Source organism: Bombina bombina, chromosome 2 (assembly GCF_027579735.1).
Source record: "Bombina bombina isolate aBomBom1 chromosome 2, aBomBom1.pri, whole genome shotgun sequence".
Taxonomy (NCBI): domain Eukaryota; kingdom Metazoa; phylum Chordata; class Amphibia; order Anura; family Bombinatoridae; genus Bombina; species Bombina bombina.
The window spans coordinates 241,228,010-241,244,156 of record NC_069500.1 but is presented as its reverse complement, the minus strand read 5'-3'; the positions used below and the strand labels follow the sequence as shown (position 1 = coordinate 241,244,156).

At 38.0% G+C, this 16,147-nt stretch overlaps 1 protein-coding gene across 2 annotated transcripts in view; it reads right to left on the bottom strand.

Moving 5' to 3' along the window:
- RFESD (Rieske Fe-S domain containing) overlaps positions 1 to 15,900 on the bottom strand; it is a 50,956-nt gene extending 35,056 nt beyond the window's left edge. The window contains exons 1-4 of one of the 2 annotated variants that reach the window (XM_053701501.1): positions 15,851 to 15,900; positions 14,291 to 14,409; positions 11,872 to 12,048; positions 11,725 to 11,759 (exon numbers count right to left, since the gene is read on the bottom strand). In XM_053701501.1, the coding sequence (XP_053557476.1) occupies positions 11,725 to 11,759; positions 11,872 to 12,048; positions 14,291 to 14,399 (321 nt within the window). In that variant the 5' untranslated portion in view covers positions 14,400 to 14,409; positions 15,851 to 15,900. The remainder of the gene's footprint in view (positions 1 to 11,724; positions 11,760 to 11,871; positions 12,049 to 14,290; positions 14,410 to 15,850) is intronic. The other variant, XM_053701502.1, reaches the window with a different exon arrangement.
- Between the last annotated feature and the right edge of the window lie 247 nt (positions 15,901 to 16,147).

The following is a 16,147-nucleotide window of genomic DNA, read 5'->3' as shown; positions in this document are numbered from 1 at the left end:
CTTTCTCACCTACTCTTACTCCTATCCTCACACATTTTCAATCTCTCACTCAGCAATGGTATATTTCATAATAACTTAAAACATACACTAAACCATACACTAAACATCGAAAACCTTCTCTTGATACAAATTTCCCTTTGCAACTACCACCCTATTTCTCTATTCCATAATGGATAAAATCTTCTGGAAAGGCTAGGCCTCACATCAAACTCCTTCTGTGATCTGCTGCAATCTGTATTTCATCTTGCTAACACTCCAAAAAGAGTGCAATCATTAAGGTTAGTAATTATCTACTTAAAGTAAAATCTAAAGGCCATTTCTCTAAACAAATCATTCTCTGTCTGGAGCGTTTGATACTGTTAACCACCCTCTCTTGCTTCAAATCCTATAGCCCCTGAGATTTTCATTCTACCTCTCTAACCATACATTCTCTGGCATATCCTCTTCGCCTTTAACACTTTCTGTTGGGGTGCTGCAAGGCTCTGTTCTTGGTCCCCTTCGCTTTTCAATCTACTGTACATATTATCCATAGGTTACTTAATAAAGTCCCATGGCTTCCAGTATAATTTGTAACATGATGACACCCCAATCTACCTCCCTACACTAGACCTACCCCCCCTCCTAGATAACACGTGTTACTAATTGTCAAATTTATCATCCTGTAGGTCTTCCCACTACCTCAAACTGAATCTCTGTAAAATTGAGCTCCATATCCCCCCCTTCTTCCAAGACCCTTACCCCCAATTCCCTATAACTGTTGAAAATAAAATCACCACCCAGACCCCTCATGCCCAGGACCTTGGAGTCACACTTCACGCCCCACATCCAAAATTCCTGGCACTTCCACCTTACAAACGTCTCCAAAATTCACCACTTTCTCATGCAAGACAACTAAGATTTTAATCTACTCCCTTTTAATCTCCTGCCTGAACTATTGCTGCCATCTGTCACCTTTACTGCCTCTAATAGGCTGATCTAGTTTATATGTTCCTCTTTATCTGCTGCACCTCTCTACCAATCTCTTCCTCTTGCCTCCATAAGAAAACTGAAAATCCAGGCCCAAAGATTCAAGCACCTAAATAACACTGCTCCATCTATATCTCTGATCTGGTCTCCAGATACTGCCCCACCCTTCCCTCTTCCTAAAACCACCTCCCTCTCTTGCTATCTCTTCAAATTCCTATCTAAAAGACTTCCCCAAATTGCCCCCAATCTTGTGGATCTTTCTGCCTTTCTCTACAAGACTCTACTTCCCAAGGATGAATACAATATATGCTAACCTTCCATACCTCAGCTGTTCCTCTTCTTTTCTCTGTACCTTGCACCTCCTTAGAATGTAAGCTTTCAAGCCCAGCTGTCATGTAGCTCACCTTCTTGAAAGGTTATCTACAACAGTTGGCAGATCTTGGTAGGGTCCTTTACCCAACCTTCTGATGCATAATGTGCCTCTAAATTCTACCTTTGTATATTATGCCTGTGTTTATAGTGCTGTGGAATCTATTGGTGCATAGGTATGTAGCATGCACATGTTTGCAAGATTGCTTTTAAGAACAAAGCAGCAGCAGTGTTTGCACAATATTCTTAAAAAGCATTTTTTCAAAATGTCTGCTATATAGAGCTCCAAAAACGTGCACACCCCTGAGCTTACCTACCTGCTTTCTAACAAACAATACCAAGAGAAGATAGTAAATTTGGTAAAAAAAGTAAATTGTGTGGTTTTCTTTCATTGTACACTCTATTTGATTTATGAAAAAAAGGTCTCGTCTTTTTAACTTTCTCTAGTCTAATATGTGGTTGAATTCTGTAATTGAAGCCACCCATTCAAATAGTTTTACAGAAAGCTACAACTTTACATTTTTTTTACAAATGTTATAAAAATTTACAAAATGCCATTTATCAGTCTACCAATCTAACAGGCATCATATTTGCTAGGAATAAAAATATTGTGAATAAAGCATCAAAAAAGAAAAAAAAGCTGCATGTGAAGAATAAAGCTTATTTGCACAAGCATCTGCTCTTTTGTACATTATCTCTACATTACAGCTACTTATTACATTGATTTCGCCTTGTTCCCTTACAACCTGGTAAAACCACTAAAATTACCTGATGAAGGGGCGTGTTGGATCAACAGTCTGGCCAGGCAAGTGTTACTACTCGTACCTTCTAAGCGCTATATTACAAGTGGAGCGCTAAATTATCGCACTCCCGCAAATAGGCAAATTTAACCTTTTGCAGGCCCAAGATAATTAACCAGCCATTACAAGTGGCTGGTTATTGCGACCGTGAGCTTGTGGTAGCAATTAGCGCTTAAAAAATTCAGACCTCAGATGATTAATTTTATCAATATGCCCCAAATGCCCCCAAAATACTGTCTAGTGTATTTTATAAAAAGAATAAAGATGGCAGCATCTTTATTTTTTAATAAAATTACTGCACTAGGCAGTATTTTGGGCTAAAGTTGGTGGGAGTGGGGTGTTAGAAAAAAAAACGTCACTTGAAAGTGCCTTTACATTGTGGTCAATGGGAACTGTGTGTTCTCAGTAAAAAATATATGCTTATATACATATATATTTATGGGTTAATATGTGTATACATAATCATATAATATATATTTAGCATTGCTGCGCTACTTACCCCCTGCGCGAGTTCTGATGCCGTGTGTGACAGCATCAGAACGAGGCTCCCATAGGAGCCTATGGAAGCGCACTCTTGTGAGCACAATGCTTCCCTGCAAACAACTTGCTTAAAACTTTTAATACCGGCGCAAATTATCATGTGCTGGTATTACACAGTGGAGCGCCAATATTGCTTTCATCAAACTGATATTTAGCACTCCACTTGTAATATGGCCCTAAGTATTTTATGATTAGTCCTTTTTATCAATATTGATTTTTCATGCTCTTTGTTTTTATAAAGATTTGCATCTGTATCCATTGTTCTGATTTTTGTCAGTAACTAGTGTGTTTGCTTGCATGTAAATATACTATTATATAGATAGATTACTCTATACATTTTAGTGTGAAAAATCTTGAGATTCTTCTCTGACATTGCATCTTTTATTTGAATTCTGCATTGTCTTTTTAGTTTGTTTGTTTTTTTAAATATAAGAGCTGGTTATTTTTTTTTTACTTTTACCACTAAAATTATGCTATGATATCTCTAATGCAATTCATTTATCAAATTAAACAGAAACATACACTAACTTACATCACTTGTTTAAAAAAAGAACAAACAAAACCCATATTTTGCTACCATAACATGCAAATAGTTTCTTATCTGGAGCACACAGTGAATTCAACAAACACTATGTAATTATTGATGTTACAGTAATGTTTGGTATTGCATACATAAAATCACAAAAACAACATCAACTCAACTACTTGGAAATTTTAAAAATGAAGAGTCATCAACTCTATTACACAAGCTAAGTGTACTCAGCAGAATACGTCAGTCTTATGTCATCTGATTATTGCATGAGATAATGTTTCTGTCCAAGCCTGGGCACACAGATAAGTCAGAAATGTCTTTCCCCTCCTGAATACATTATCACATGTCCTATTTCTCACCACATCAATACTATGCATTCTGAGTAGATAAGAAATTAAAACACTTTGATATTCTGTTATATCAAAACAAGTAGGTCTACCCCATAATGTACAGTACAGTTCGCTTGTACATCTTATACAGCACATATCTGAGGAATAATTGCTTAACAGTGCATAAACTACAATTATTCAATAGCCTAACGCTTTTGATACAGTACAGTTTAACACAGTGTGCTAATGTTCCCAAATATTTCCATTTCAAGTCAATTACTGCATCTCATGTTGACCCCATCAATATAAATCACAAATTACCTGCTTGCTCTATAGACCATTACATTATAATTATTAGTAATTGTTAGCTCTGTATGAAAACATATGTAATTGTATGCATTCTAATCATTCTTACATATCTCCTATTTATTTTTCCACTATTAAATATAATTTCAACTTGTACACTTCTTTTTTTTTTTATATTTATTTTATTGCAATCATGGTCTAAGGTTTCACATTCTGATCTGCACGCTGCTCACTAGACGCCCCTATAAAATGTATCCTATAAATGTATGTGCTTTTTAACATATCATGTTAATGCTGGATAGGCTTATGATTCTGTATTTATTAGGTCTTCTCAATAAGGCAAAAAAAAAATGTAATGTGAACATACATCTCTAAATACATTGATATATATATATATATACAAAACATGGAAGGGAACTGCACTCTCATACCGGACCGGGTACACATCCCATGACCATGCAACATGCTCAGCCCTGGGTGCCACTGGCACTCACAGGAAGCTGTGCTGTCCCCAGAGCCACAGGCAGTTAGCCCCAGACGAGGTACCTGGGATTGTCCCATTTGGCCAGATGCGGTAACTAACCTTTCCATTTTTGCTTTTAAATCTTAGCTTAGAGCTTGTAAGTGAGTGCTGGGTTTTCTCTGTGTGTTGTATTAATTTGTTTTGTAATTTTCCCTATGGTTCTTGCACCCAGACCTGTCTGGGGCTAACTGCCTGTGGCTCTGGGGACAGCACAGCTTCCTGTGAGTGCCAGTGGCACCCAGGGCTGAGCATGTTGCAGGGTCATGGGATGTGTACCCGGTCCGGTATGAGAGTGCAGCTCCCTTCCGTGTTTTGTATATGTCTAGGGTGATTACATATGCCTGTGCACCCTTCTCTTATTCCCAGTTTGTTTGGATTGGAAAGCTTGCATTGTGTGGCTGTTTTAGGGTCCCATGTATTGGAAAGGACCTTGATGAGGTACCTGGGCTTGTCCCATTTGGCCAGATGCAGTAACTAACCTTTCCATGTTTGCTTTTAAATCTTAGCTGAGAGCTTGTAAGTGAGTGCTGGGTTTTCTCTGTTTCTCTGTGTGTTATTATATATATATATATATATATATATATATATATATATATATATATATATATATATATATCTCACATAAAGGAAACCCAGCACTCATCAGCTAGCTCACAGCTAAGATTTAAAATGGAAAGGTTAGTCACCGCATCTGGCCAAATGGGACAAGCTCAGGCACCACGGTCAAAGTCATTTCTAACACCTGAGTCCCTAACACAGCCACACAATGCAGGCTCTCAAAGCCAGACAAACTGGGAACAAGGGAGGGGTGACAGGTATTTGTAATAACCCAGCAACATACAAAACACGGAAAGGGGACTGCACTCCAAAACCGGACCAGGTACACATTCCACGACCCAGCAACATGCCAGCCCTGGGTGCTAAATAGCACTCACAAAAAGCTGTGCCGTCACCGGAGTCATAGGCAGTTAACCCCAGACAGGAGTGGGTGCAAGAACCATGGGGGATTGCAAAACAAATACAACACATAAAGGAAACCCAGCACTCACCAGCTAGCTCACAGCTAAGATTTAAAATGGAAAGGTTAGTCACCGCATCTGGCCAAATGGGACAAGCTCAGGCACCACGTCAAGGTCCTTTCCAACACCTGAGTCCCTAACACAGCCACACACTGCAGGCTCTCAAAGCCAGACAAACTGGGAACAAGGGAGGGGTGCACAGGTACATCTCTTTTACCTCTAAAAAAATTACAAACCCCCCCCCCCAACATTAACCCCTTAACGACCAAGGACGTACGCCACACGTCCTAAAAAAAAAATACAGTTAATGACCGAGGACGTGTGGCGTACGTCCTTGGTCTGGAAAGCAGCTGGAAGCGATCCTGCTCGCTTCCAGCTGCTTTCCGGTTATTGCAGTGATGCCTCGATATGGAGGCATCCTGCAATAACCCCCCTTGGCCATCCGATGCAGAGAGAGCCACTCTGTGGCCCTCTCTGCACCGGACATCGATGGCCGGTATCGTTGGTGGGTGGGAGCTTACGTGGGAGGCGGGTGGGCGGCCATCGATGCTCTGTGTGGAGTGGAGGGGGGCGGGATCGGGGGCGGGACCTACGGGGCGCGCACAGGAGCGCGCGCGTGCACGGGGGGTGGCGGGCGGGTGCGTGCATGGGGCGGGAGCAGGGGGGAACCGCTACACTACAGAAAAAAAAAATTTAAATAATAAAAATGTAATCTAAGGGACCTGGAAGGGGTTGGGGGTTGGTCTTGGTGGGGAGGGAAAGCTACACTACAGAAAAGGGCATTTTTTTAAAAAAAAGGCACATTGTTTTACAAAACTGGGTACTGGCAGACAGCTGCCAGTACCCAAGATGGCGCCCATTAAGGCAGAGGGGAAGGGTTAGAGAGCTGTTTGGTGGGGGATCAGTGAGGTTGGGGTATAAGGGGGGATCCTACACATCAGCATATGTAAATATGCTTTTTTTTTTTTTTTTTTTTTTTTTTTTTTAAAAAGGGCCAAATAACTTTTATTTTAGTACTGGCAGAGTTTCTGCCAGTACTTAAGATGGCGGGGACAATTGTGGGGTGGGGGAGGGAAGAGAGCTGTTTGCGAGGGATCAGGGGGTCTGATGTTTCAGGTGGGAGGCTGAGCTCTACACTAAAGCTAAAATTAACCCTGCAAGCTCCCTACAAGCTACATAATTAACCCCTTCACTGCTAGCCATAATACACGTGTGATGCGCAGCAGCATTTAGAGGCCTTCTAATTACCAAAAAGCAATGCCAAAGCTATATATGTCTGCTATTTCTGAACAAAGGGGATCCCAGAGACGCATTTACAACCATTTGTGCCATAATTGCACAAGCTGTTTGTAAATAATTTCAGTGAGAAACCTAAAATTGAGAAAAAATGTACGTTTTTTTTTTAATTTGATCGCATTTGGCGGTGAAATGGTGGCATGAAATATACCAAAATTGGCCTAGATCAATACTTGGGGTTGTCTACTACACTACACTAAAGCTAAAACTACCCCAAAAAGCTCCCTACATGCTCCCTAATTAACCCCTTCACTGCTGGGCATAATACACGTGTGGTGCGCAGTGGCATTTAGCGGCCTTCTAATTACCAGAAAGCAATGCCAAAGTCATATATGTCTGCTATTTCTGAACAAAGGGGATCCCAGAGAAGAATTTACAACCATTTATGCCACAATTGCACAAGCTGTTTGTAAGTAATTTAAGTTAGAAACCAAAAGTTTGTGAAAAAATTGGTGAAAAGTGAACGATTTTTTGCATTTGATTGCATTTGGCGGTGAAATGGTGGCATGAAATATACCAAAATGGGCCTAGATCAATACTTTGGGTTGTCTACTAAAAAAAAATATATACATGTCAATGGCTATTCAGAGATTCCTGAAAGATATCAGTGTTCTAATGTAACTATCGCTAATTTTGAAAAGAAATGGTTTGGAAATAGCAAAGTGCTACTTGTATTTATGGCCCTATAGTTTACAAAAAAAGCAAAGAACATGTAAACATTGGGTATTTCTAAAATCAGGACAAAATTTAGAAACTATTTAGCAGGGGTGTTTTTTGGTGGTTGTAGATGTGTAACAGATTTTGGGGGTCAAAGTTAGAAAAAGTGTGTTTTTTTCCCATTTTTTCCTCATATTTTATAAAAAAATTTATAGTAAATTATAAGATATGATGAAAATAATGGTATCTTTAGAAATTCCATTTAATGGCGAGAAAAACGGTATATAATATGTGTGGGTACAGTAAATGAGTAAGAGGAAAACAGCTAAACACAAACACCTCAAAAAATGTAAAAATAGCCTTGGTCCCAAACGGACAGAAAATGGAAAAGTGCTGTGGTCATTAAGGGGTTAAAACCCACCACCCACAGAACAAACCCTACTCTAAAACCCACTTAACCCCCTTAAAAAACCTAACACTAACCCCTTGAAGATCACCCTACCTTTAGAAGTCTTAGGGGTAGAAAGTATTTAGTTGTAAACCCCTGATACCAGTCAAAGAAATAAAAAGTAATTTTAATTCCCTTTAATACCAGTGACACAGACAGTAATTTTAATTATACCCCTTTAACCCATCCACCTGTTAATCTATATAACCCCTATCAATTTAAAACTAGCAATCTCCCTAATCTCTGCCCCATTAATATTGAATACCCCGGTTCATTTTAAGAGATTGTTTATCCATACTGCTATTACTTTTAACCCCTTAGTGACCAGATCATCTTTAAATTTTCTTACCGTTAAGGACCAGGGCTATTTTTATATTTCTGTGGTGTTTGTGTTTAGCTGTAATTTTCCACTTACTCATTTACTGTACCCAAACATATTATATACTGTTTTCCTCACCATTAAATGGACTTTCTAACGATACCATTATTTTCATCATATCTTATAATTTACTATAAAAAATGTATAAAATATGATGAAAAATTTGAAAAAATACACTTTCTAACTTTGACCCACAAAATCTGTTACACATCTACAACCACCAAAAAACACCCATGCTAAATAGTTTCTAAATTTTGTCCTTAGTTTAGAAATACCCAAATGTTTACATGTTCTTTGCTTTTTTTGCAAGTTATAGGGCAATAAGTACAAGTAGCACTTTGCTATTTCCAAACCAAAATTAGCGATAGTTACATTGTAACACTGATATCTGTCAGGAATACCTGAATAACCCTTCACATGTATATATTTTTTTTTTTTAGTAGACAACCCAAAGTATTGATCTAGGCCTATTTTGGTATATTTCATGCCACCATTTCACCGATCAAATTTAAAAACTTGTTCACTTTTTTACTAATTTTTTCACAAACTTTAGGTTTCTCACTGTAATTATTTACAAACAGCTTGTGAAATTATGGCACAAATGGTTGTAAATGCTTCTCTGGGATCCCTTTTGCTCAGAAATAGCAGACATATATGGCTGCGCACCACACTTGTATTATGCCCAGCAGTGAAAGGGGTTAATTAGGTAGCTTGTAGGGTTAATTTTAGCTTTAGTGTAGAGATCAGCCTCCCACCTGACACATCCCATCCCCTGATCCCTCCCTGACCATTCTCAAACAGCTCTCTTCGCTCCCACAATTGTCACCGCTATTTTAAGTACTGGCAGAAAGTCTGACAGTACTAAAATAAAAGGCTTTTTTTTTATATATATTCTGCAGTGTAGGATCCCCCCTTAGCCCCCAACATCCTTGATCCCCCCAAACAGCTCTCTAACCCTCTCCCCTCTGCCTATTTGCTGCCATCTTGGGTACTGGCAGCTGTCTGCCAGTAACCAGTTTGCAAAATTGTAGGCTTTTTGGAGGGGTTTTTTTATAACCCAATTTTTTCTGTAGTGTAGCTGCCCCCCTCAATACCCTACCCCCCTCCCCCTCCCAGATCCCTTTCCCCAACACTTATTCCCCACTCTCGCTCCCTCCTTCCCATACACTTAATGTTTAGCGGTCTTGCTCTCTGCCGTGCACTCCTGGAACCGGAACGCTGATCCAGCAATGGGCCGCCCGCCTCCCTTGTATCCCTCCCACGCCACCAACGATCGGCAGAGTGGCCCTCTCTGCACCTGTTTGATTAAAAAAGGGTATTGCACAATGCCTCAATATTGAGGCATCACTGCAATACCCTGAAAGCATCTGGAAGCGATCGCTTTCCAATTTACTTCTATTATCAAATTTTCTTAGTTTTATTGTTATTTTTTGTTGAAAAGCAGGAAGGTAAGTTCAGGAGTGTGCACGTATCTACAGCACTATATGGCCGCAGTTTTTCAACAATGTTATACATTAGCAAGAGCACTATATTGTAGCACTATTTCCTATCATGTAGTGATTCAGGCATGTGCACACTACCTATCTAGATGCCTCTATAACAAAGAATAATATAAGAAAAAAGTAAATTTAATAATAGAAGTAAATTGGAAACCATTTTTAAAATTGTTTCCTCTATCTGAATCATGCAAAAAAAAAAATGTGGGTTTCATGTACCTTTAAGATTACCTGATCACCTGCCCCTTTAAGACAACCCAAACCCTCAACCACCTGCCTCATTAAGTCCACCTGAACCCTTGCTCCAATGTAAAACCACCTGGCCATAAACCTTGCTAAAAACTTACTCCTGCCCCTTTTAGACGGACAATCTACCTCCTAAACCCTGGCACTTTAAAAATATATGCCCCTACCAATTTTGGACTATAAATCCCCTACTTCCTTCCTTTTAAGACAACCGTCTACACCTACCATCTGCCCCTTTAAGTCTTCTTGTTCTTTTAAAATGTTTTATTCCCGGATGCTTTAAGTCTTACTGACACATTAACTGCCTGCTTGTTATAAGGGCAGGGAACTCAATTTATTTTTCATGATTTAAATAAAGCATACCATTTTAAACAAGAATTTAATTCTATTATTTCATTTGCTTTGTTCTCTTAGTATACTTGGTTGAACTTGAAATTATACCTAGGTAGGCTGAAGAGCAGCAATGCACTACTGGGAGTTATCTGTGGATTGGTGGCTGTAAATATATGCTTCCTGTCACTGGCTTAGCCTGTGTGTTTAGCTAGCTCCCAGTAGAGCACTGCTCCTCATATTTAAGAAACCCTTCCCATCTGCCTTTTTAAGACTACCTGACCCCTGCCACTATAATAATAATCCCTGTCCCTTTAAGTCTACCTGTTTCTTTAACCCCCTGTCCCTTTAAGACTACCTGATCTTACACCTGCCTCTTTAAGAATATCTGCACAGCCTATCACCTGCCTGGAAGACTACCTGACCCACTTGCACTTTAAGACTACCTGCCACTTTTACCATCTCTAACCCCCAGCCCTTTAAGATTATATACAGCTTATCCATTTAAGAATATCTATACCCTGTACCTTTAAGACTACCCATCCTTTGATCCCCTGTACCTTTAATTCAATATACTCCATGCTTTTGCCCCTTTAAGATTACCTGAGCCTTTTACCCATCTAAATTCTGCCTTTACTAACCCCTGACCCTACCCCTTTAAGACTATTTACCAGTCTACCCCATGCCCTTTTAAGGCTACCTTACCCCATGCCTCTTTAAAAAATGTCTACCCCTATCACCTGTCCCTTTAAGACTACCTGACCACATGCCCCTTTGAGTATATCTACCCTCAAGAAAACGACCTATTTACCACCTGTAACCTCTGTCCTTTAAGACTACCTACACCCTAACTGTATAAGACCATCAACCAAACTACCCCCTGCCCGTTTAAGACTAGCATATCCCCTTCCCCTCTAAGAATTTCTGACCTATTAACCTACTACCACTTGAAGACTACCAGATCCCATACCCCTTTAAGACTACTCCATGCACCTGTTAGACTACTAGACCCCTTAACCCCCATGAGCATTTCACATTGTCACTCCTATGATACGTCACTCTTTTATTACAGTAATATTCATGTTACTCTATAGTACCTTGCATTACATGTTTAAAAAACTTCTGCACTGAGCATATCCAGATATGTGCCATGTGCCTGTGCAAAGAACAAGCTCTTGCTAAACAGTGTTATACTTTACAACAGATGTGTACTGGTGTGCATTTCAGTTTTGGCTGAAATGTCCCTTTAACACTGTAGTCTTCTGCAAAATATTATAGAGACCAAATCAGCTTGTTGCATTTGCACAGTATAGTTAATTACACTATTTGCTACTGCACTTAGTAAAACTGGAAAAAAAAAACTTTAAATTCATAATAATAAACAAATGTATCAAAAAATGTCAGATAAAAGTATTCCCAAAAATTAAAAGGGGAAAGAGTTCCAAAAAGCATTAACAATTAAATGTGTGGTTTACTAAATAAACTCACCTCAATGTCCCCAAGATGCAATGGTCCCCCTGAATCTGCAACAAATGAATAAAATTTAAAAACATAAAATAATATATGTGTTACAGAGTTATCTTGAAGTTGATCTGATTTCACCGTTTGTCATCGGTCAGTGTGAGATTTGCTTACGGTAACAGCGAAGGTCCATTGCATGGTATTGACCGTTATGGTAAAATATCACAATTTCCCTGTCATTCACTGTAGCTCTGATTCTCTTTGATTTCTTAAAATCTTCCTCTCTACCCACAAAAACTGCCAAATCATCTTCAGGTGCTGTGTCCACTGTCTGCTTTTGACCCATGATTTCTAGGATATAAAAATAAAATAGAGAAACTGAAGGATTGATAAATACTGTACGGAAAGCTAATGTCCTCAAAACATTTTGCTCAATTTCATCAATTTGTGACATTTTTAATGGGGCAAAAATGTTACTGTTTCTCTTATTGGCTGGTTTTAATAGAATGTATTAGTAGATCAAATTTCTCTGTAAATGCCCACATTATGAAATCTCTAAAATGTAACAGAAACAAATCTTAAAGAGACAGTAAAGTAAAAAAAAAATCTTTCATGATTTAAATAGGGCATGTAATTTTAAACAACTTTCCAATTTATTTTTATTACCAATTTTGCTTTGTTCTCTCGGTATTCTTAGTTGAAAGCTAAATCTAGGAGGTTCATGTGCTAATTTCTTAGACCTTGAAGACTGCCTCTAAACGGAAAGCATTTTGACAGTTTTCCACCGCTAAAGGGCGTTAGTTCATGTGTTTCACATAGATAACATAGAGCTCAGGCACGTGAAGCTCCTAGGAGTCAGCACTGATTGGCTAAAATGCATGTCTGTCAAAAGAACTGAAATAATGGGGCAGTTTGCAGAGGCATAGATACAAGGTAATCACAGAGGTAAAAAGTATATTATTATAACTGTGTTGGTTATGCAAAATTGGAGAATGGGTAATAAAAGGATTATCTACCTTTTTAAACAACAAAAAGTCTGGTGTTTACTGTCCCTTTAATGATTTAAGCACTTGTTCTAAATGTGAAATTCCCAATTGAAAGTTAAACTAAAATAAATAATATAATACCATATAATTTATATTGTAAAATAGCAAGAAAATAGAAAATGGAAATTAAAATGAAAATCTTATAAGCAACATATGTATTTAAAGCTAAGTGCAATACTTTTATGTTAACTCACTGAAGTTGTGTTCAGCAGGAAGTCACTGGTAGAGTTTCAATGATGGAATAAAGAGAGAACCAAGAAAATCACCCAGTCTTGTAGCTATTTGCCACTCCCAGTTACTGATAAGGGCAGGGGCAAGCCTCCTACTGCTTACTCAGGCTGACACCATGATTTTTAAAGATGGGCTTGTAAAATAAACATTTAACAATTTATTTTTTAATGGGGATACTTGTTGTTTACAACAGCAATTGAAACTAAGGCTTAGAAAACAAAGACTCCTGTGCTAAATGTGTATGCCGCAGAAAATGACACAAAATGTTTGAGGTTATTTTTTTTTTTCTTCTTTTCATATAGTGGTGTTTTCCATATCATATGTTTGCAAGTTATTCAAAATCCAAAGTATTATTTGTGTGGGTACCTGCAGTATATTATTATTATTTTATACTTTATTTATAAAAGTGCCAAGAAATTCTGCAGTGCTGTCCATGGTATACACACAACACATAGAAAGTCTGGCACTCTCTTGCAAGCACGCAGCTAGATTAAAAGCAAAATGGAAGAGCTAATTACAGCATTTGACTAAATGGTGATAGCCCATGACCATGTCAAGGTCTCTTCATCCCTGGGTCTCTAACCTACACCCACACAATTAATGCTTTCAAACAAATTGAGATACAAACAATGGTGACACAGGCCTTTTGTAATTTCCATAGACACATAAAAAAACACAGAAATTGACTGCACTCTCAAACCGGACCTGGTACACATCCCATGACCCTGCAAAACTCACAGCCCCGAGCACTCACAGACAGCTGCACTACTATTAATGACCCCTGGTCATTCTGGGAGCAAAGCCCATAGAAAAAAAATATATAGAAAATATGGCACTATCTTGCAAGCACACAGCTAAATTAAAAGCAAAATAAAAGAGTTAGTTTGAATCTAGTCGTGTACTTGCAAAAGTGTGTGTGACTTTTTACCCAGAGCAGAATTCCAAGACGGGCAAACACTCCCCCTTGCCCCTCCCCCACATCTGGACGTCCATGTCTGTATTGAAAACGAAAAATGCTAGGAGAGTAGTGTAAATAAGTAAAATAATATATGATAAAAAGTGAAGGTGATGGTCCAGTCCTTAGGCTTGATAATCTTGCCATAATGTTATTAAATGAATTTCTTAGCTAGATATAAAAAACAGAATTAAAGAAACAGTAAAGTGTTAAGTGATAACAAGTAATAATCTTGTGTCAGTACTTTATATAATCTATCCATATATCTATATATGTTACAGCAAAAGCAGTGAAATGTGTTACAGATTATAGCCAAAAAAGCCAATAGCAATAGTGGTTAAAGAAGATACAATGCACATACTGGAAGTGTAAGTAGCTGTCTTGCGTTTAAGCGGTATCCTAGAAGGAGGAGGCATGGTCTGGTCATATTCTATGGTATTTGTGTCACTCACTCCACTTCTCGGAAACATTATATCAAAGCTGTAAATACAAAACGTATAGTTACAAATGCCTTGCATTCAACCATCCTTTGTGTATATTGTTCTGACACTTTAAAATCACTAAAATGTGAACTGTTCATTCTAGTTTTTGTAAGTTATTTAATACAATGCATTCTGGCTATTTATACAGACACTATATTTTCTAAATATTATATAGTACAATAAACCAGTGTTGTCTCTTTAATATCACATGGTACCTCAAATACAATATGTTGTAAATTAAAGGGATAGTCTAGTCAAAATTAAACTTTCATGATTCAGATACAGCATGCAATTTTAAGCAACTTTCTAATTTACTCCTATTATCGTTTTTTCTTCATTCTCGTGGTATCTTTATTTGATAAAGCAAGAATGTAAGCATAGGAGTCAGTCCCATTTTTGGTTCAGCCACTGGGTAGCGCTTGCTGATTGGTGTCTAAAAGTAGCCACAAATCAGCAAGCGCTACCCAGGTGCTGAACCAAAAATGTGCCGGCTCCTAATCTTACATTCTTGCTTTTGCAAATAAAGATAGCAAAAGAACAAAGAAAAATTGATAATAGGAGTAAATTAGAAAGTTGCTTAAAACTGCATGCTCTATCTGAATCATGACATTTTGACTGGACTATTCCTTTAACACAATAAAACAACAGCTTTTTAAGAGTAAGAATTGTTGCCATTTAAAAGCAAAACATACTGCTAAATCAATGCATTTTCACTAATTAAAATTAATAAATAAAAAAGTAGTAATGTGGTTTGTAAAAATATTAATGAAAATAATTTACAGCTGTATACATATGAAATTATAGTATGTTTAAGATGCATGTAAAAGTTTTTTCTTGTGTTTTCTCCTCCATCAATACACATTTGCTTTTTTTTTAGGGGGGGGGGTATTGCCATTAGATTAAAATCCTGAAAAATCAATTTCTTATTCAAATAACTGTATTCTGCATAGAGAGGAGAGCAGTCAGATAAAATTAATAGTGGCCCCTAGACATTAGGTTAGACAAGCCTGTTTTACATTTACTTGTTTGTTATTTAGCTAAGGACCTCTGTTTCAGCTAGTTCCATGTGACTAAATATTTATTAAAGTACAGACTTTTTTGGTGTTTTTTTTAGAGCATTTAACATTTATCCTAACAGACGCACAACATATACACACGTGACAGCACTAAATATAAAAATGTATATAAATATCACACACTCGCACAGAAGAGGGAATCACACCTTTTCACTATACACGTACGTGGTCAGTTATACATCAAGAGAAATACATACATATATATATAAATACAACTCCATCCACTCACATGTCTGTACTGCTACAAACAATGGCTAGTTTGTGTGACATATAAACAGTTTTTTTCTTGCCTCTCCTAATAACATGAAAAGGCTACAACATACTGAGAACAATATTATGTTATTGTACATGACGATTTACTACCTTCTGCATTACCATCATGCAATGACTGTGTCTCAGCCAGGACTTCCTGCTTATGTCTGTGATTAGTTAAAGCTATGTTACGCCCCCTGACGTCACATGTATTGTCAGCCAATCAGTGAATACTCCAGCGGCAGTTGGCTGCAAGAAGGACTAAAAATCATGCCTTGTCAGCCAATCAGTGATTACTCCAGGCTGCAAAAACGAATAAAAATCATGTATTGTCAGCCAATCAGTGATTTCTCCAGGCGGCAGTCAGAGGCTGCAAGGAGTAAAAATCAGGTCTTGTCAGCAAATCAG